The following is a 21,381-nucleotide window of genomic DNA, read 5'->3' on the forward strand; positions in this document are numbered from 1 at the left end:
TCAGGATGAGTCCAGACTTTTCGTCTGTGCGGGTTGGGGGAGGGTGGGCAGTGGGGGGGGGGTGTCCAACCCTTGCCCCTTGTCCTGTAGCGGCCCCTGCTGGGCATTCGCCCACTGAACAGAGGGTCAGACATTTTATTTCTGGGGAATTCAGTATAATTCCCGAGGTAGCACGCCGCAAAGGCACTACAGACCCTGGGGGACGGGGAGGGTGGCTGTGAGGCCTCCAAGACAGGTGCGTTCCACAACAGTTCACTGCTCGCGTACGGCAGGGCTGGAGAAGAGCCCAGGCTCAGCTCGTGGTTTCGGTCACCCGTCTGCTCTCCCTGAGAGCAAGGGACGGGGGACCAGCCTTTCTAGCATCTCCCCTCCGCGTCGTGCAATGCGGCTTCGGAATTGCGCCTGGAAATGAGCCTAACCCAACATCACCGCCCTTTCCTCAGCCCACGCCTAGCGCAGTGGCTAACTTCGTTTGCCGGTGTCTGTCGGGTTCCCAGGGTCCGAAGCCCGCGGTACCCTGGGAATGGTAGTCCATGCAGGCCGCTAGTTCCGACTAGAACAATGGGAGGAGTCTGAACTGGGGACCACACCTCCTCGAGACCAGGAACTGGCTCTCCTGATCTCTGTGGCTGACCCCGTAGTCCCAGTTCTCGCGCCCTAGCTGTGGGCGGAAGGAGCAAGGCCGTCTGGACTACATTTCCCAGAGGTCCTTGCGCCTCCCGCTCTCAGGCCGCGACGCGGGGTCTGCTTTCCAGGTGTGGTCTGAAGGTGACGGGCGTCCAGCCCGGACTCCTGCTCCCGTGGTGCCCCGCGCGTGGCCAGCCCAGCCCCCGGCTCCTGCCCGCCCCGCAGCGGCGCTGGTTGTTGTCGTGAGCCGCAGCCGCCCCGCTTCGCCCCTCCCCTCCTCCCCTCCCCCCGACCCTGCGCACGGGCCGCCCCTCCCCCCGCCTCCCCGGCCCCTCTCACGGTGCCAAGATGGCGGCGGCGGCGGGCGGCGGCAGTTGCCCCGGGCCTGGCTCCGCACGGGGCCGCTTTCCGGGCCGGCCGCGGGGTTCCGGCGGGGCGGGGGCCGCGGCGGCCGAGGCAGCGGAGCCGAAAGAGTGCGGGTAACCCTGCGGCGCGGCGGCGGCGCGGCGGGGCCGGGAGGAGCCGAGCCCGGGGAGGACACGGCCCTGCTCCGTTTGCTGGGGCTCCGCCGGGGCCTGCGCCGGCTCCGCCGTCTGTGGGCTGGTCCGCGCGTTCAGCGAGGCCGGGGCCGCGGCCGGGGCCGGGGCTGGGGCCCGAACCGAGGCTGCATGCCGGAGGAGGAGAGCAGTGACGGGGAGTCCGAGGAGGAGGTGAGGCGGTCGGAGGCGTCTCTTGCGCGGGGTGGGGCGGAGGCCAGGGGCTTGCAGGGCTCCGGATAGCTCCGAAGGGTGTTGTGGACAAGTGGCATTCTCGGGGCTCTTGGAAATAAATAAGCATGGAAGGAAGCAAGCTGCGTGGAGCTTTGGGGTGGCTAGGGCCTTTGAAAGTGGTCTGAGAAAACCTGACTGCAGCTAGACGCCTGGGCTCCAGGCAAGCCCTGCTGGTGTCCTGAGCTGATCTTTCGCGGTAGCAATGGCAGAGCAGGAGAGGAGTGGGTGAAGAGGCCACAGGGATTGATTGCATGCCCGACCAGTGGTGGTTGACAGCAGCAGCGTGGCCCTAATGGACCAAGGCTACAGCCTCATGGGCTCTTACTTGCAGGCTGCCTTTTGGGGCCTTATAACCCGCGACACATCCCTGGGTTTTACCAGTGTCCCCGTTGCTCTCTGGTTCTAAGGTAGAGTGGAGACTTCTGGCACAGGTTGAAGAGGGATAGACTGCTGCTGAGTCTTGAGTCTGGAGTGAGTGCAGCTCATGATTTATCCCTCTCAGCCTTTTGGAAAAGGAGGAGTGTGTGGATTATATTGCTTAGGAGAGCTAGTAGTCCTCTGAGGGCTCAGAGTGGATTCTAATATGATAAACCATCTGCTCCACCTTTCATTCCCCACCCCCACATTCCCCATTCCCATTTAGGAGTGCCCTAAAAGGGTGTAAATGAAGGGCCTACTTTGTATTAAGTTGGAATTAGCCCTCGTTATAATGCCTACTGCTTAACTTGAGGAGAGCCTCGAGTGTTGTCTTCTGGGCCAGAGAACCACTGATGGCTGTGCTGGTATGGTCTGGTTCAAGAATGCATAGTACCTTCATTCCCTCTGACCTGGCCTCAGTCTTGTAAGTTCTTTGGTAAATAAGCAGGAGTACATTAAGGTGGAAGCTGAGTATTATATCCTCAACACCTGAAGCCCAGGTGGAACCGGGGTTTTGGCACTGACTGCTGTTTCTCCCCTTCACCCCTGGTCCCCTAAATCAGGAGTTTCAGGGTTTTCATTCAGATGAAGATGTGGCCCCCAGTTCCCTGCGCTCTGCGCTCCGATCCCAGCGAGGTGAGTGATGGGGAAACTCTACCTCTCTCGTGTACGGGAATGCTTTGGCCCTTTGTGTCAGCTCTTTGGTGTTCACCTAGTTTCCACCAGTGACTGAGTGTGTTCTGTGTTCAGAGTCCAAGCTAGCCTGGGCCTTGGGGGACACAGACAAGTAAGACTTAGTTCCCTGCCCTTCTGGGGTGCTTTTATTAAGTCCTCAGGGCCAGCTTGACCCAACTCCCCACAACTGTTCTCCTTTTAGGTCGAGCCCCCCGGGGTCGGGGCCGAAAGCATAAGACGACCCCCCTTCCTCCTCCTCGCCTAGCAGATGTGGCTCCTGGCCCCCCAAAGACCCCTTCTCGGAAACGGGGCGAGGAGGGCACAGAGCGGATGGTGCAGGCACTGACGGAACTTCTCCGGCGGGCCCAGGCACCCCACGCCCCCCGGAGCCGAGCATGTGAGCCCTCCACTCCCCGTCGGTCTCGGGGACGGCCCCCTGGACGGCCAGCAGGCCCCTGCCGGAAGAAGCAGCAAGCAGTAGTGGTACCAGAAGCGGCTGTGACAATCCCTAAACCTGAGCCTCCGCCTCCTGTGGTTCCAGTAAAGAACAGAACTGGCAGCTGGAAGTGCAAGGAGGGACCTGGTCCAGGACCTGGAACCCCCAAACGTGGAGGACAGCCTGGGAGAGGAGGCCGTGGAGGCAGGGGCAGAGGCCGAGGCGGACTTCCCCTTATGATCAAGTTTGTTTCAAAGGCCAAAAAAGTGAAGCTGGGACAATTGTCCCAAGGACTAGAATCAGGTCAGAGTCATGGTCAACGTGGAGAAAGCTGGCAGGATGCCACCCAAAGAAGAGATGAAGATGAACAGGAAGGGGGCTCTTGTTGGAAGAAGCCAGAGCAGAAACTGGAGGAGGAGAAGGAGGAGGAGGAGGAGGTGGGGGGAGAAGAGAAGGAAGGAAAAGAAGAGGACACGGAGGACAAAGAAGAGGAAGAAGAGGAGACTAAGACAGCTGTGGCTGAGGAAGAAGGGATGCTAGTGAAAGAGAAGGAAGAGTCGAAGCTGCCATCACCACCCTTGACTCCTCCAGTCCCTTCACCACCACCTCCTCTCCCACCCCCTTCAGTATCTCCACCTCCAGCATCCCCTCTGCCACCCCCCGTTTCTCCTCCCCCACCATCCCCTCCCCCACACCCAGCCTCAGAGAAGCAAGAAGAGTCTCCTCCTCTTGTCCCAGCTACATGCTCTAGGAAGAGGGGCCGGCCTCCCCTGACTCCTAGTCAACGGGCAGAGCGGGAAGCTGCTCGGTCAGGACCAGAGGGCACCCTTTCTCCCACTCCAAACCCCAGCACCACCACAGGAAGCCCTCTGGAAGACAGTCCTACTGTGGCCCCCAAAAGTACCACCTTCTTGAAGAATATACGGCAGTTTATTATGCCTGTGGTGAGTGCCCGTTCCTCCCGTGTTATCAAGACACCCCGGCGATTTATGGACGAAGACCCTCCCAAGCCTCCAAAGGTGGAGGTTTCTATTGCTCGACCTCCTGTTGCAACGTCCCCTCTTGCTCCCCAGGAGCCAGTACCAGTCCCCTCTCCACCTCGTGCCCCTACTCCCCCATCTCCCCCAGTCCCGCTCCCTGAAAAGAGACGGTCTATCCTAAGGGAACCCACGTTTCGCTGGACTTCACTAACCCGGGAGCTGCCGCCGCCCCCGCCTGCTCCTCCACCAGCCCCATCTTCGCTAGCTCCATCCCCACCACCTACCCCCGCCACTCCCTCCCGGAGGCCCCTGCTCCTTCGGGCCCCTCAGTTTACTCCCAGTGAAGCCCACCTGAAGATCTATGAATCGGTGCTTACCCCTCCTCCTCCTGGGGCTCTTGAAGCCCCTGAGCCAGAGCTGCCTCCTGCTGATGACTCTCCAGCTGAGCCTGAGCCTAGGGCAGTGGGGCGGACCAACCACCTCAGCTTGCCTCGATTCGTCCCTGTGGTAACCACTCCTGTTAAGGTGGAGGTGCCCCCCAATGGGGCTCCAGCTCTGAGCAATGGGCAGCAGCTTCAGGCTCAGCTCCAGCAGCCCTCACAGGCCTTGCAGACCCAGCTCCTGCCCCAGGCACTACCATCACAGCAGCCACAAGTACAGCCACAGGGACAGCTGCAGCCACCTCCATCACCGCAGCACACACCACCACTGGAAAAGGCCCGTGTTGCAAGTGTGGGGCCGCTGCCGCTGTCGGGGGTGGAGGAGAAAATGTTCAGCCTTCTGAAGAGAGCTAAGGTGCAGCTATTCAAGATCGATCAGCAGCAACAGCAGAAAGTAGCAGCTTCAATGTCGGTGAGTGGGGTGCTTTGAGCAGGCCCCTGCACTCAGTCTGTGCAGCTGTCTCCCTAGACAGTGTTGAGCACGAACACTGGACCAGTTCCCCTGTATTTCCACCTGTTTGTTCCCTAGTCCCATTCCTTCCCTCTCCTGTCCCCGTCCCCACGGGTCCTCACTTGGCAGCCTCTAACCCTGTTATTTCCCCCACCAGCCGAGCCCGACTACAGTGCCAATCGAGGAGGCTGTGGGGACTGTCAAACAGACCCCAGACAGAGGCTGTGTCAAGTCTGAAGAAGAACCCATAGAGGCCAAGAGAGATGGAGCCTCGGTATGCAGTGAGAGGAGGGTCTTCTGAAGAAGGCTGGCTGCAGCACTGACAGTAGGGAGCCATTTCCCACACCTTTCCTGGTCTTTCCTCTCCCAGGGCCCCGAGTCACCTGTGCAAGGCCCCCGAATCAAACATGTCTGCCGTCATGCTGCTGTGGCCCTGGGTCAGGCTCGGGCCATGGTGCCTGAAGATGTACCCCGACTCAGTGCCCTCCCTCTCCGGGATCGGCAGGACCTTGCCACCGAGGGTAGGGGACTTGTGTAGTGGGAGGCTTGAGGACAAGGTTTGTGCATGAGCAAGAGCACCAGGGAGCCGAGTAGAGGGATCTGGTGGGGCTCAGTGGGTGAGGGGGTTGGTCTTGGACAACCCCAGTTAGTGCCTGGGAACCTGTAGCCTGTCAGCGTGGGAAGGTGGAGGGAGAAGCAGGAAATGAGGTAGGATACCTAGTGTTGTGTGGCTCTATCTCCCCTCCACCTGCTACAATAGATACATCGTCAGCATCAGAAACGGAGAGTGTCCCGTCCCGATCCCAGCGGGAAAAGGTGGAATCCACAGGGCCTGGGGGAGACTTGGAGCCTACAGGGTCTGCAGGGCCCCTGGCCCACACGCCACGGCGGTCGCTGCCATCTCACCACCATGGCAAGAAGATGAGAATGGCTCGCTGCGGGCACTGCCGGGGTTGCCTGCGTGTGCAAGACTGTGGCTCTTGTGTCAACTGCCTGGATAAACCTAAGTTTGGGGGCCCCAACACTAAGAAGCAGTGCTGTGTGTAAGTAGCTGGAGCGTGGCCTCTGGTCCCGTCTGGGGTTGTCGGTCGCCTGAGCCTCCTGCCCCAGCCCCTCTTGTGCCCAGCCGGAGCAGTGGGATTGGCACCCTTGTGGAGAGCTTCCTCTCTTCCCCCAGACCACCAGTCCCCTACCCTGGTGACGTGCTGCTCCCCTCCCCAGATACCGGAAGTGTGACAAGATAGAGGCTCGCAAGATGGAGCGGCTAGCGAAGAAAGGTAATGATGTTTGAAGAGCTTCTTCACAAGCCTTGCAGGGGTAGTGCATGACAGCAGAGGCCGCGTCGTCTCTGCTCCCTGCCCCGCCTTTGCATTTGCTACGTGTCCTTCTCTACCAAAGCTTGCACCTCTCCTGCATTCCTCCTCTTGTGCAGCACTTTGTGGCTTTGCTTTGTCCTGGTGCCCATGGCCCTTGCTGAGTTCAAATCCTACCAGGTCCCCTGTTCCCACAGGCCGGACGATAGTGAAGACGCTGTTGCCCTGGGATTCCGATGAATCTCCTGAGGCCTCCCCTGGTCCTCCAGGCCCACGCCGGGGGGCGGGAGCTGGGGGGCCCCGGGAGGAGGTGGGGGCCACTCCCGGGCCCGAGGAGCAGGACTCCCTCCTACTGCAGCGCAAGTCAGCCCGACGCTGCGTCAAACAGCGGCCCTCCTATGATGTCTTCGAGGACTCGGACGACTCAGAGCCCGGGGGTCCCCCTGCTCCAAGACGTCGAACCCCCAGAGAACATGGTGCGTTCTCAGTGAGCTTGTCTTACGTCTCTTTTCCTTTTGGACACTCTGGGGGTGGAATTCAGGGCTCTCTGCCTTTCAGAAGGGACAGGGATCCCAGGTCTGTCCAGGAGGGTAGCTGGGGACAAAGGAGGAAGTAGTTCTAGGGACGTGCCTACACGGTTGGTGTGAGGCGCTCACTGAAGGTTTTCCTTGTGAGCCCTGGTTGGAGGAAGCCCTGGACGTCGTAGGTGCAGAGGGGTGGAGGGCCTGGCATGGGAAGGGTCAGCTGTCCTGTGTCCTGCCTAGAGCTGCCAGTGCTAGAACCTGAGGAGCAGAGCCGGCCCCGCAAACCCACCCTGCAGCCTGTGTTGCAGCTCAAGGCCCGAAGGCGCCTGGACAAGGTCAGCACGGCCCGCTCCGAGAACCCCAAGCCCTGTGTGAGGCATGGCTCCTGCTCTCCAGGAGCTACCTGGCAAGTCAGGGTGATGGGCACACCTGAGTGTCGTGGTGTGTCCTCACCAGAGGACAGGTCCTGAGGGATGAGGCAGGCCTTGCCTTTCTGGAAAGCCAAGTGGGTTCTGGGCAAAAGGCAGGGTCTGGCAGGTTGGGGGAGGCCAGTGAGGAGAGGAGTCTGCAGAGGGGTGGGGTTGGCATCCTTTGACAACCCCATGTCCCTCCTTAGGATGCTTTAGCCCCTGGCCCCTTTGCCTCTTTCCCCAACGGCTGGACTGGAAAGCAGAAGTCCCCTGATGGTGTGCACCGGGTCCGAGTGGATTTTAAGGTACAGGGTTGGGGCATGGTTGTAGAGCCTGTGGTGGAAGAAACTTGTTGACTGTATCAAGAGTAAGCAGCTTTCAGCATGGATCCGACCTGTGTTCCTGGCTGCTTTCCAATCCTGTCTTCCTCTCTCACCCAGGAGGATTGCGACCTAGAGAATGTATGGCTCATGGGTGGTCTCAGCGTGCTTACTTCTGTGCCGGGGGGTCCACCGATGGTGTGCCTGCTGTGTGCTAGCAAAGGCCTCCACGAGGTGGGTACTTTGCCTTTTTTTTTTTTAAAAAAAAGAAAGAAAGGCAGTCCTGGCCTCCCAGTCTGGTCATCCCCTGACTGTCCAGCCTCAGACTGTCCGTCATTTCCTTACTCCTCCTAGTTGGTCTTTTGCCAAGTCTGCTGTGATCCTTTCCACCCCTTCTGTCTGGAAGAGGCAGAACGGCCCTTGCCCCAGCATCGAGACACCTGGTGCTGCCGGCGCTGCAAGTTCTGCCATGTCTGTGGGCGCAAAGGCCGTGGGTCCAAGGTGGGCACTGGCAGCCTAGGGCAGGTAGAGGCCTCGGGTGGGGGGAGGTATCCTTATGCTGTGTGTTTAACACCGCTTTCTCTTCCACTGTCTTCCAGCACCTCCTGGAATGTGAACGTTGCCGCCATGCTTACCACCCAGCATGCCTAGGACCTAGCTACCCGACTCGGGCCACACGTAAACGGCGCCACTGGGTGAGAGATGAGCCCATGTTCCTTGCTCTGGCATCCTCCTTGTTCTGCCCTTAGATTTAACCTAGGCCGAAGCTCTTGTAAAGATGGAAGGGCTGAACGTCACTCTGAGAACGTGATAGGCAGAGTAGACAACTAGACAAGCTGCAGATGAAGAATTGGATTTTAGGAGCTCATGGGTTCAGGATTCCCAGCCTGACAGGACCTGCCCTGCCCTGAGGTCCACTTCTGCCCCTCTTTCCTCCTCTTCCTCCTTGTCTTACCGTCATCCTTGTACTAGTCCTGCACTGTTTTCTTCACCTGTCAGTCTGCTTCAGCCCATGTCCAGTTCTTCTAACATCACCCTGCTCCCCCAGATCTGTTCAGCCTGTGTGCGCTGTAAGAGCTGTGGGGCAACTCCAGGCAAGAACTGGGACGTCGAGTGGTCTGGAGACTACAGCCTCTGCCCCAGGTGCACGGAGCTCTATGAGAAAGGTGGGACCTGGTAGGAGAACAGGGCTTGGGGGGCAATGGTGGAATGGGCCAGGCTGGACTAGGACCCCACTCAGCCTCCAGCACCGAAGGAAGAGAGTCCAGCAGATTTCCAGCTGTTAGCTACAGAACTTTTGCTTTGATTCAGTACCCTTTAAGCAGAGTCCTCCAGTATATAGATCATGAGCACAAGCAGAGCCACTCTGAGAAGTACGAGGCTCTGCTTGTGCTCTTGATCTTCCAGGAGGGCTAGAGCCCTCCTGGAAGAACCCCAGGCTTCCACTGGGCAGCTTGGAGACCGTGCTTTTGTCCTTCGGTCACCCAGCACATCTAGCAAAGTCTTGTTTCTTTTGGAGAGGTGTTGGCTACAGAGAAAACAGGCTTTGTCTACAGACAGCTTGTTAGGCTGAAGGCCATAGTGGAAGTAGCTTGTGTGGTTGTCAGAGGTGTGTGTGGCATCTGCCCATGACTCAGCAGACATCAGTCCTGGCTGCTCTTGACTTGTACCTCTGACTTCTTCCCCCAGGGAACTACTGCCCAATTTGCACACGCTGCTATGAAGACAATGACTATGAGAGCAAGATGATGCAGTGCGCACAGTGTGACCACTGGGTGCATGCCAAGTGTGAGGGACTCTCAGGTGAGAAGAAGAATGCTTAAGAGCCCAGGTTCAGCCCTTGGGGGACCCTTTCCCCACCACAGGCCTGTAGGATGGCAGGTACACTCCCTGTCCTTGGGCTAAGGTGGGATCCTGGGAGCCCTTAAATCTTTCCAATCTGTTGTCTCCTTTGTCATCGGCTGTTCTAGATGAAGACTACGAGATCCTTTCTGGGCTGCCAGACTCGGTGCTGTATACATGTGGGCCGTGCGCTGGGGCAACACAGCCCCGTTGGAGAGAGGCTCTGAGTGGAGCCCTGCAGGGAGGCCTGCGCCAGGTGCTCCAGGGCCTGCTGAGCTCCAAGGTGGCAGGCCCATTGCTGCTGTGTACCCAGGTCTGGAGGGCCCCAGAGAGAGGCAGGGTGGGTGGGGCTGGGCTCGGCATCAGCCCTTCTGACTTCCTGAATTTGTAGTGTGGGCAGGATGGGAAGCAGCTCCACCCAGGACCCTGCGATTTGCAAGCTGTGGGACAGCGCTTTGAGGAAGGCCACTATAAGTCTGTGGTGAGTGGGACATTGGGGGGAGCAGGTGGCTGCCATGAGAAAGAGGGCAGAGCTGGGCTGGGGCTGGAGTCCGGGGTAAGGGCTCAGACGCTAAGAAACTCCCTTACAGCACAGCTTCATGGAAGACGTGGTGGCCATCCTGATGAGGCACTCAGAAGAAGGAGAGACCCCAGAGCGCCGGGCTGGGAGCCAGATGAAAGGACTCCTACTGAAGGTGAATGCTGGGGTGGAGCTAGAGAATGATTTGAGTGACAGTGGGGACAACAATGTGTCCTTCAGAGCCTGCCCCCATCTCTTCCTGAGGGAAGGCAGTTCTCATCCTGTTAACCCATTTCCCAGCTGCTAGAGTCTGCGTTCTGCTGGTTTGACGCCCATGACCCTAAGTACTGGCGACGGAGTACCCGGCTGCCGAAGTGAGCAAGGCTGAGTAGCTGGAGGGGGACCAAGGAGTCAGGTCAAAAGCAAGGGCACTTGGGATTCCAGGGATCGGGCTGGGAAAAGGAGCAGGGTTTGGGAAAAGGCTGGAGAGGAGGGTGGTGGAGCCAGGGCAAGCTTTCCTCGTGATTTCTAGACTAGCAAAGATGTGTGTGTGTAGTGGCTCTGTCTTTGCGCTTTTTTTTTAATGATTTTATTTTATGTGCATCGCCTGTATGTATGGCATGTATGTCCGTATGAGGGTGTCTGATCCACTGGAACTGGACTTATAGACAGGTGTGGGCTGCCATGTGGGTGCTGGGAATTGAACCCAGTTCTTCTGGAAGAGCAGCCAGTGCTCCTGACCGGTCAACTCTCTCTCCAGCCTCTGTTTTGCTTTTTGAAGGCATTTGGGAAGTTCATGTTTCAGAGAGTAGGCAAGCACTGATGGCCCAGGTGGTTAGTGTGGTGATGCAGAAGCCCAAGAGGTTGTGGGAGCCTAGACAGATAAGCTGCTCAAGTCTAGGGATCAGAGAAAGTGTCCTGGAAGGGTGAAACCTAAGCTGAGCGGCAGAGTATTCCAGGAGCATGAGGAACAGCACATCTAACTAGCACAGAGGAGCTTAGCTTATTTGGGAGAAAAAAAAAATCCATGTGAGACTGGAAGAAAGGAGTCATGGTGTGCTGAGGCTTATACTGTGGGTGGGCTGCAGTTGAATTGCCTTTGTTGAGCACATCAGATGCTAACCCTGCCTCCACAGCGGAGTCCTCCCCAATGCCGTGTTGCCCCCATCCTTGGACCATGTCTATGCTCAATGGAGACAGCAAGAATCAGAGAGCCCAGAATCTGGGCAACCTCCAGGGGATCCTTCAGCAGGTACTAGGAAGCAGAGGCTGGAACCTGATTGGTTGGCCACGTTCTAGCTCCTGACTCATAGGTTTACTTTCCCACATCCTTTGCAGCTTCCCAGAGCAAGGACCCAGCTGCTTTCTCACACCTGGATGACCCCCGTCAGTGTGCACTCTGTCTCAAGTATGGGGATGCTGACTCCAAGGTAAAGGTTCCTGTGCAAGCTCTGGGTTGTAGGGCCTGGTCTTTGGAAACCCTCACCTCCCTTAATGCCACTCCTCTTCTTTTCCCCACAGGAGGCAGGGCGGCTCCTCTACATTGGGCAGAACGAGTGGACACATGTCAATTGTGCCATTTGGTCAGCTGAAGTGTTTGAGGAGAATGACGGCTCCCTTAAGAATGTTCATGCTGCTGTTGCTCGAGGAAGGCAGATGGTAAGCGCGTGGGCCCGGGAAGGTGGGCAGCTCTCGGGGGTCACAGGTTGGTACTTCCTTCAGTGTATAACTATTACATGGACATGTCCTTCCATTCCACTACTGGTCCCTGGTACCTTTCTTGTGCTGGGAATTGAAATTAGGGCCTCACATGTGCTAGGTAAGTGTTTTACCACTGAGCTGTATTCTCAGTGCCCTCCCCACCCTCCTTTTTTTGGAGACTTAAGTCCTGAGCCCTGGCTATCCAGGTACTCAATGTGTAGCCCAGTTTGGTTTCAAATGTAATCTTCCTGCTTCTGCTTCCCAAGTGCTGGGATTCTAGGCCTGTGCTCCTTGTCTGGCTCCCTCAGTGCCCATTTGGTTGTCTCAAGACTCTGGCACTGATGATTGGCAGCACTTTTGATCTAGGCCTGTATCCCAAGAGATGGAAATTAAACACCTTGTTGATGGTACCTTCGTAGGACACCTTCCAAACACTGCCATCTCCCTCTTACTAGGCAGTCTCCTCCGGCCCACTCAAGTCAGCTTCAGAATCCTTTTTTCATCTGGGCATTGTGGCTCACGCCTTTAATCCCAGCACTCAGGAGGCAGAGGCAGGCGGACTCTGGGAGTTCGAGGCTAGCCTGATCTACGAGTGAGTTCCAGGACAGATAGGGCTGTTACACAGAGAAACCCTGTCTCAAAAAAAACAAAGGAAGAAAAGAAAGAATCCTTCCTCACTGTGTGCCCCTGGGTGGAGTCTCAGAGAAGACTCTGCCCTTGGCAGGACCTATTGTGATGGCTAGTGTGAAGAAGTACCAATCCGTAAGAGCTGATAGTTCTCCAGATGTCACTGGACGTTTCTGAGGTTGTTTGGGTGTGCCCCTGGCCCTGGGTACAGCTAGGGAAGCTGTGTCAGATGCTAGGCCAGCCAGGGCCTGTGCAGATTATCAGTGGTGCTGAGCCACAGTCTTCACTCAGCAGTCCCTTCCTCCCACAGCGCTGTGAGCTCTGCCTGAAGCCTGGCGCTACAGTGGGCTGCTGCCTGTCCTCCTGCCTCAGCAACTTCCATTTCATGTGTGCCCGGGCCAGCTACTGCATCTTCCAGGACGACAAGAAGGTTTTCTGCCAGAAACACACAGACCTCCTAGATGGCAAGGTAGGCCAGGATGCTGGGATCAGCCGCCCATTCCCCTATTGTCTCAGGTTTCCCTGTGGTCCTATAGGCCAAGCCCTTGAGTGCTGTGTCCCTGCCTACAGAGCTTTGCCCTCACACTCCTCTACCTTCTGCTAATCCAGCAACCCCCGTTTGCTTCTTGCCTCCCAGGAGATCGTGACCCCTGACGGTTTTGATGTTCTCCGGCGAGTCTATGTGGACTTTGAGGGCATCAACTTCAAGCGAAAGTTCTTGACTGGGCTTGAACCAGATGTCATCAATATACTCATTGGTGAGCCACTTGCTCTCTTATATACCATACTATTGACCTTACCTGGCCCTACCCTGCCTGACCTCTCCTTTGTACCGCAGGCTCCATCAGAATCAACTCCCTGGGCACCCTGTCTGATCTCTCAGACTGTGAGGGTCGGCTCTTCCCCATTGGCTATCAGTGAGCACTCCAGGGCTGGTGGAGGGAGGAGGACTCCAGGGCTGGATGTGGTTTCTAGGTTTCTCTAACTCTCTTGTCCCACGTCTCTGCTCCAGGTGCTCCCGCCTGTACTGGAGCACAGTGGATGCTCGGAGGCGCTGCTGGTATCGGTGCCGAATTCTAGAGTATCGCCCTTGGGGGCCAAGGGAGGAGCCGGTTCACCTGGAGACAGCAGAGGAGAACCAGACCATTGTGCATAGCCCCACCCCTTCCTCAGGTAGCACTTGGGTGCTGCCTCACCCTATTCCTTAAATGGGGCCTCTCAAAGCTGTTAACCCTACCCCCGTGCTCTCCTTATCTTGAGAAACTTGAGGATGTATTTATTCTTCCCTTTCTTGGATTGACAGAAGCAGTAGTAGTTGGTCTGACGCATCCCCAGGGGCTGTGCTCAGCATTTCACAGGAAGTGAGGGAAGAGCACTGGGCTTCCAGTTCTAGGGAACCAGGAGTGTTCCTAGCTGGCTTTCTAAGGGCTGTGTGCTCTTGTAACGTTTGATTGATCTTGCTAAGGTCACAGACTCTACTGCATTTTGTACAAGGGGAATGGTTTGTCTCTACAATAACGGTTGTTATTTCCTTGACTATGTGTACATGAGCCGACAGAGGCCAGACGGGTCAGATCCCCGAGAGCTGGAGTGGTTGTGAGCCACTTAACATGGTTGCTGGGAAATGAACTCTGGTCTTGTGGAAGAGGAGCAAGTGCTCTTAACTGCTGAGTCGTCTCTCCACAGACTTGAAGGGGCATGTGTTGGGAGGTCTGGGGTATGGAGCCCCCACCTCTCCTAATTAATTTTCTTGCCTTTTCAGAGCCCCCCAATCATGAAGACCTGCCCGATGCAGATTCCCTGATTCCTGGAGATCCTGTACACCACTCACCCATTCAGAATCTGGATCCCCCACTTGGGACAGATTCAAGCGCTGGCCCTCCTCCCACCCCCCGCTCCTTCTCAGGGGCTCGGATCAAAGTGCCCAACTACTCGCCGTCTCGGAGGCCCTTAGGGGGCGTCTCATTCGGTCCTCTGCCCTCCCCAGGTAAGCACATGGTACCAAGAGTGGGTAGAGAAGCCGGGCGGTGGGGGCGCACACCTTTATTCTTTGCAGTCAGGAAGCAGAGGCAGGCAGATCTCTGAGTTCCGGGACAGCCAGGAATGTTACCCAGAGAAACACTGTCTCAAAAAAAAAAAAAAAAAGAATGAGTGGAGCTAGGAAGTGTGGAGCTGCTGGCTGATACTGACCCTTTCCTTCACAGGAAGTCCATCTTCCCTGACCCACCACATCCCTACAGTGGGAGACTCGGACTTCCCAGCTCCCCCGAGGCGATCTCGCCGTCCTAGCCCTCTGGCCACCAGGCCACCACCATCCCGGCGGACCTCCTCTCCTCTCAGAACTTCCCCTCAGCTCAGGGTGCCCCTGTCTACCTCAGTCACAGCCCTCACACCTACCTCAGGGGAGCTGGCTCCCCCTGACCTGGCCCCATCTCCTCTGCCACCCCCTGAAGACCTGGGCCCAGACTTTGAAGACATGGAGGTGGTGTCAGCACTAAGTGCTGCTGACCTGGACTTTGCAGCCAGCCTGCTGGGGACTGAGCCCTTCCAGGAAGAGATCGTAGCTGCTGGGGCAGCGGGGAGCAGCCAGGCAGGCCCAGGGGACAGCTCAGAGGAGGAGGCCAGCCCCACCACCCACTACGTCCACTTCCCTGTGACGGTGGTGTCTGGCCCTGCCCTGGCTCCCAGTTCCCTCCCTGGAGCACCCCGAATTGAGCAGCTGGATGGAGTGGATGATGGCACAGACAGTGAGGCAGAGGCTGTCCAGCAACCTCGGGGACAGGGGACTCCTCCTTCAGGACCAGGAGTGGGCCGGGGTGGAGTCCTCGGAGCAGCAGGGGACAGAGCCCGACCTCCTGAAGACTTGCCTTCAGAAATTGTGGATTTTGTGTTGAAGAACCTAGGGGGTCCTGGAGAGGGGGCTGCTGGTCCCAGAGAGGAGTCTCTCCCTTCAGCACCTCCCTTGGCTAATGGCAGCCAGCCCCCACAAGTCCTGTCTGCTAGCTCAGCTGACCCTACCCGGACATTTGCCTGGCTCCCTGGGGCTCCGGGTGTTCGGGTGTTGAGTCTGGGTCCTGCTCCAGAGCCCCCTAAACCTGCTACATCCAAGATCATCCTTGTCAACAAGCTAGGACAAGTATTTGTGAAGATGGCTGGGGAGGGTGATCCTGTCACACCCCCAGTAAAGCAGCCGCCTCTGCCCCCTATCATTCCCCCAACGGCCCCCACCTCCTGGACTCTGCCCCCAGGACCTCTGCTCAGTGTGTTACCAGTAGTAGGGGTAGGAGTGGTCCGGCCTGCCCCACCCCCACCCCCACCCCCACTAACACTGGTGTTCAGCAGTGGGCCTCCCAGCCCACCACGCCAGGCCATCCGGGTCAAGAGGGTATCCACCTTCTCTGGCCGATCCCCTCCAGTACCTCCCCCAAACAAAGCTCCCCGGCTGGATGAAGATGGGGAATCCCTGGAGGATGCCCACCAAGTGCCAGGGATCAGTGGCAGTGGGTAAGTGTGGCTCCCAGGCTGATGTGGCAGGTAGGGGAGGTGGGCAGGAGAAGGCAGTTGGGCCTTCTGTGGTTCCTTCCAGGTTCAGCCGCGTGCGGATGAAGACGCCCACAGTACGTGGGGTTCTGGACTTAAACAATCCTGGGGAGCCCCCTGAGGAGGAAAGCCCTGGGTGAGTGACCAGGTCCCTTCCCTGGAGGCTGTGGTCCCCCTCCTCCCCAGTAATTTTTGCCTCCTGACAGGTCTCTCTTCACAGGCCCCTTCAGGACCGGTGCCCTTTGCTGCCACTTCCAGAAGGTTCTGCCCGGGGCCTTGATGGTTCTTCAGACCTACTCTTTGAGTCCCAGTGGCATCACTATTCAGGTAGAGATCACCATTTCCCTCACTGCCTCCTTGTGTTTGGCTCAGTGGTGACTGACGGAACCTGAATTGGTTACTCAGAAACTCAGTGCACACCAGGGCCTGAGGCCTTGGGCTCATTCTCTTAACACCAGAAACAGACAAAACCAGCATACACTCTGGGTACAAGCCCAAAGCTAGGTGCTAGGGTTACACAGTTACTCATAGGGAACTCCTGGCCTTGTGGCAGAAACAGAAGTAGTGTTAGAAATCAGGTTTAGTGGCCGGGCAGTGGTGGCGGCACCCACCTGTAATCCTCAGCACAGGAACAGAGGCAGGCGGACCTCGGCGTTCGAGGCCAGCCTGGTCTACAGAGCAAGGTCCAAGACAGCCAGGGCTACACAGAGAAACCCTGTCTCAAAAAAAAAAAAAAAGCAACAACCAAAAAAGAGAAAGAAAAAAAGAAAGGAGGTTTAGTGATGTATGCTTGTAATGCAGGCAGTGCAGGCTGAGCCGGCTTTGATCAGATCCAGCAGTAGACCCTCTCAACAAAAAGAAAACGTCAAGGAAAAACAGTTCCATGTACAAGCTCAAATGTCAGGGCTTTGTGCAGCTGTGGGGTGCTATAGGGGTGCCTCTAATGGTTGGGGTCAAAGTTAGTGACTAGTAAAGTCAAAAAGGGGGTCACCCAGGAAGGGTTGAGCCCTAGAACCCAAGTGAGGGGCAGAAACAATAGGACGGACGACCAGAAGAGTCCGGTGTTCCAGGGGCCAGGGATGGGGTTGTCAGCAGGTCACCTGCCACAGTGAGCCACCAGACCAGGCCTGTGAGTCCTGGATTGGCAGAGTGCATGAGCAGGTGGCATGGGGCGGGTAGGATGTTGAAGATAGTGGTTGGTGAGAAGCCAGAGCAGCACCCAGGCAGCTGGCCAAGAAGTTGAGCTAAGCATCAGGAGGAGGGAGGGCAGCAGGTCAAAGAGCTTGAGGCTATGAGGGCTGCAGCTTCAAAGCTGAGGGGAGGGGGAAGGGTAGCGGTTGAGGGAAAGGAAGGACATGGGAGAATAGTGATCATCTTTGAGCAGATGGCTCCGGGGTAGGAGAAAAACCGGGCAGGTATACCTGCAGGTTGGATCCCAGGTGGGTGCTCAAGTGGTTTTTGTCTGCTCGACTTGGTGAGACTGGAAGTAAGAGGCTCTCTGGTGGTCTCTGGGGTCACTCAATGGAACAGTCAAGTAAGCTGGGGGGCAAGCTGGGTTTGCAGTGACCCAGCCCTGTCCAAGTGTTTGGGTTCTCAGTAGAGAGCTAGCCTGGGAGCACCAGATTAGAGCCAAGTGGACTAAGGCTGCCTAACCTGGCATGAGGGGGTGATGGTGATGGTGATGGGCACATTCCTGTTCTTCGGGACCCAGACATGGCCATTCTACGGGCCAGGTACCCTGCCTGTTGGCTAAGCCGTGTGAGACGGAACAATGGGGAAGGGCGCTGTGGCTGTGGCTGTGCCTGTATTCAGGGAGCAGCAGATGAAGTAGGGAGGGGGTATTAATGGAAGGCCTGAGGCCTGGAGATGACCTGACTTGTGTAGCAGGGGTCAGGGCTGTCTGACTTAGGGCTGGGGAGGGTGTTGGACAGATTGGCAGAGAAAGGCTCTGGTGATTGACTGGCGTGTGGGTCTTGCTCCCGTGTCATGGTTCCCTCCTGCTGTTGTGCCCACCCCTGCCTGTCCTAGAGACGGTGGTGAGTGGGCCTCGTGTGCAGTGCACAGGCTGGCAGCAGCACACGTGTGCTCTAGCCTCCCTCCTGAAAGCACTTTCTGCCCTAGCTTCCAGGACCCCGCCTTGTCCCCTCGCCTGATCATGCCTCCCTTGTTTCACCCTTCCGTTTCTATGACTCAGGGCCTGGGCCTTGGTTTGTGTGTCTCCCCCAACCTGCTTTCTGGGACTTGGAGGCTCTTAATCCTGTCTGTGTTCTGATGGCTCCCACATCACTTTACAGCCCAGCCCTAGTCCCTGGGCTGGGCGCCTGCTCTCTGCTTTCTCCTGTCTGTCATCTCCACCATCAAGTTGCCGGGGATATTCTTGTGAGAGAGCTCCAAGTTAGCATGTCCCAAATAGTCCTTGACTTTGACTCCAAAGTGTTCCTTATCCTCACCATGACACTTGATGGTAATCTTACCTTTACTGTGTTCAAACCCCAGACCTCAGGGTTGCCCTTAACCATTCCTTTGTCACATTGTCCGCTGTATCTGGAGCCCTGTTGGCTTTATCTTCACAGTGTGACTGAAGGTGGTGTACATCTGTGATCCCAGCTACTCTGAGTTTGAGGCAGGAAGGTCTCTTGAGTCCAGGAGATCAAGGCCAACCTGGACAATGTAGTGAGACCCTGTCTCAACAAAACTAAATACAGACAGTCCCCAAGAAGACCCTTAAATAGTTTATAACAGTGGTTCTCAAGCTTCCTAATGCTGTGATCCTTTAATCCAGTTCCTCAAGTTGTGGTGACCCCCAACCATAAAATTATTGCATTGCTACTTCATAACTATTTTGCTACCATTGTGAATCATAATGTAAATATCTGATGTGACCCCAAAGGTCACAACCCACAGGTTGAGAACCATTAGTTTATAATATAGAGTGTACTTGAATGTCTATGTCCAATCTTACATATTTTAACATCTATAAACATGTACTGTATATTGACCTGGGTATGTAGATTGGTGATACAATGTTTATTTCACACATACAAGACTCTAGGTTCAGTTCCTAGTGCTCCCCCCATTATTTATTTATTACTTCATATAAGTAATTCTCCAGGATCTATAAAGTCTGTTTTAGAAACAGGATAATCATAGGTGTATGGGTGTGTATGTTGGGCTGGCTTTCAGTGAGCCTGCAGAACCCGGGCCTTCATACTTCTGTGCGGCTGCTCTAGGGTGGAATAGTTTTCCAGGCCCCTTAGAACGTCCAAAGCAGTGCCACTAAGGAATTGACCCAAGAGGAGGGCCATCTGTCCCCTGTATCTGTTTGTGCCCAGGGGTGAGAGAGATTAGTATCAGTTGGGAATCAGGGGCACTGGGTCTTTTTTTTTTTTTTTTTTTTTTTTTTTTTTTTTTTTTTTTTTTTTTTTAATTGAGACAAGGCCTCATTCTGTGTAGCCCTGGCTGTCCTGGAACTCACTCTGTAGACCAGGCTGGGCCCCCCCCCCCCCCCCAGTGCTGTGATCAATATGTACACTGCTATCCTGGCAGCAGTGGCTTTTGAGTCAGGAAGGTGATCCTCTCCAATCTTACCTTCCCATGGAAGCAGGGGAGGCCTCAAGCTCTGAGGAAGAGCCTCCATCCCCAGAGGACAAGGAAAACCAGGTTCCGAAACGAGCTGGTCCTCACCTGCGCTTTGAGATCAGCAGTGATGACGGCTTCAGTGTGGAGGCAGAGAGCTTGGAGGGTGAGTTGGGGGTAACAGCAGCCCAGGGGGAGTGTTGAGACCTCATTCTGATTGCTCTGGCCCTCGTTCCAGGGGCGTGGAGAACTCTGATTGAGAAAGTGCAAGAGGCTCGAGGGCATGCACGTCTCAGGCATCTCTCCTTCAGTGGTAAGAGGTATCCCGAGGAATGCTGGGAGCGGGGCAACGTGGGCCCTCCGTGCGATTGCCATGTGTCCCGTCCCCCCCTCCTGTTCTCAGGAATGAGTGGAGCACGGCTCCTGGGCATCCACCACGATGCTGTCATCTTCCTGGCTGAGCAGCTGCCTGGGGCCCAGCGCTGCCAGCACTATAAGTTCCGCTACCACCAGCAGGGAGAGGGGCAGGAGGAGCCACCCCTGAATCCCCACGGGGCTGCCCGAGCAGAGGTCTATCTCCGGTGAGTGGTTGGGAAGAAAGTCTAGAAAGATTGCAACTGAGACACTAGGCCACTGGAAGAGTAATCTGTAGACTTCATGTCAGAAGAGTGGAGTCCCACCTACCTCCTCTTCTGTCTTCAGCCTATAGTTCTTGGCAACACTGACCCAGATCAAAAAACGGCTAGGCAGCATCTCTTGGAAGGGATGGCTGTGACCCTCCTACCTTCCTCCCACTTGCAGGAAGTGTACCTTTGACATGTTCAACTTCCTGGCTTCCCAGCATCGGGTCCTCCCTGAGGGGGCCACCTGCGACGAAGAAGAGGATGAGGTGCAGCTTCGGTCCACCAGGTATGCAGAGCAATTGGAGTCCTGGGTCCGGTCTGAAAGGGCCCTAAAGAGGGTGTTGTTCCTGGGTACCAACTTATATGGTATTGCTCTCCCCTACCAGACGTGCCACCAGCCTGGAGCTTCCCATGGCCATGCGCTTTCGCCATCTCAAAAAGACGTCCAAAGAGGCTGTGGGTGTCTACAGGTTAGTGGGGTTGCCGGGGTGTGTGGGGGGGGTATCCCTTGGGTGCACGGATATGTGCCACGATAGGGAGCTGCCCGGTGTCTTGTCCCCCTGCCCCTGAATTCCCCATGGCACGTTCTGCCCTGTAGATCAGCTATCCACGGACGAGGCTTGTTCTGTAAACGCAACATCGATGCTGGTGAGATGGTCATTGAGTACTCTGGTATTGTCATTCGGTCTGTCCTGACTGACAAGCGAGAGAAGTTCTATGATGGAAAGGTAAGTGCCTTAAGGTTATGAGGTGAGTGTTCGTGGGCTGACCTGCAGGACAAGCAGCTACTGCCTTCCTCCCATCCCTGTAGGGTATTGGGTGCTACATGTTCCGCATGGATGACTTTGATGTGGTAGATGCCACCATGCACGGCAATGCTGCCCGCTTCATCAACCACTCCTGTGAGCCCAACTGCTTCTCCCGTGTCATCCATGTGGAAGGCCAGAAGCACATTGTCATCTTTGCCCTGCGCCGCATCCTTCGAGGTGAGGAGCTCACCTATGACTACAAGTTTCCCATCGAGGATGCCAGCAACAAGCTGCCCTGCAACTGTGGCGCCAAGCGCTGCCGTCGCTTCCTTAACTGAGGCTGTCCGGGGCTGCCCCAGATGCCTCAGGTGCCCGCCCGCCCGCCCGCCGCCATCTCACCCTGGCCTGTGGCTCCCTAGTCTCTCAGCGTCTCCCTCCTCCTCTCCTGTTCATGGTGGATGTGGGCATACAGGGGCAAGAGCCCTGCCTCCAGCCCACCCAGCCATCGCCTCCTTCCTGCCCTGGGGACCCAGGATGTAGATATTGTACAAAGGTTTCTAAATCCCTTCTTTTCTATGCACTTTTTTATTTAAGAGGGTGGGGTCCCAGGTGGGAATCCCCCCCCACAATAAAGTCTGTCAATGTTTGGAGAGGTGGTGTTTCCATGATTTTATTATTGTGGTGGTTGTGTGTGTGTGTGCATGTGCTGTCGCATGCCCATAGAGGTCCGAGGACTGGACCAGAGATGTAATTCAGGGTTGAAGGCTTACGTGGTAAGCCATTTTATCCACTGAGCCATCTTGCCAGCCCTGGTCTACAGAGCAAGTTCCAGGACAAGCC

At 56.4% G+C, this 21,381-nt stretch overlaps 1 protein-coding gene across 1 annotated transcript; it reads left to right on the forward strand.

Annotated features, from left to right (window-relative positions):
* The first annotated feature begins 975 nt into the window (after nt 1-975).
* Nucleotides 976-21,191, forward strand: Kmt2b (lysine methyltransferase 2B). Its single transcript, XM_028855232.1, is given in 38 exon segments — nt 976-1,057; nt 1,060-1,337; nt 2,378-2,450; nt 2,692-4,757; nt 4,954-5,070; nt 5,167-5,317; nt 5,557-5,839; nt 6,018-6,073; nt 6,307-6,585; nt 6,874-6,968; nt 7,250-7,348; nt 7,484-7,597; nt 7,718-7,864; nt 7,963-8,058; nt 8,412-8,529; nt 9,053-9,166; nt 9,334-9,518; nt 9,597-9,686; nt 9,796-9,900; nt 10,026-10,099; nt 10,862-10,977; nt 11,064-11,155; nt 11,247-11,384; nt 12,364-12,522; nt 12,691-12,811; nt 12,892-12,970; nt 13,066-13,226; nt 13,816-14,040; nt 14,258-15,557; nt 15,640-15,729; nt 15,814-15,920; nt 19,195-19,335; nt 19,408-19,482; nt 19,573-19,750; nt 19,971-20,078; nt 20,179-20,262; nt 20,391-20,520; nt 20,604-21,191. Coding segments are annotated over 38 exon segments (8,202 nt in total). The 3' UTR covers nt 20,880-21,191.
* Nucleotides 21,192-21,381: the final 190 nt, after the last annotated feature.

Source organism: Peromyscus leucopus, chromosome 1 (assembly GCF_004664715.2).
Source record: "Peromyscus leucopus breed LL Stock chromosome 1, UCI_PerLeu_2.1, whole genome shotgun sequence".
NCBI classification, from domain to species: domain Eukaryota; kingdom Metazoa; phylum Chordata; class Mammalia; order Rodentia; family Cricetidae; genus Peromyscus; species Peromyscus leucopus.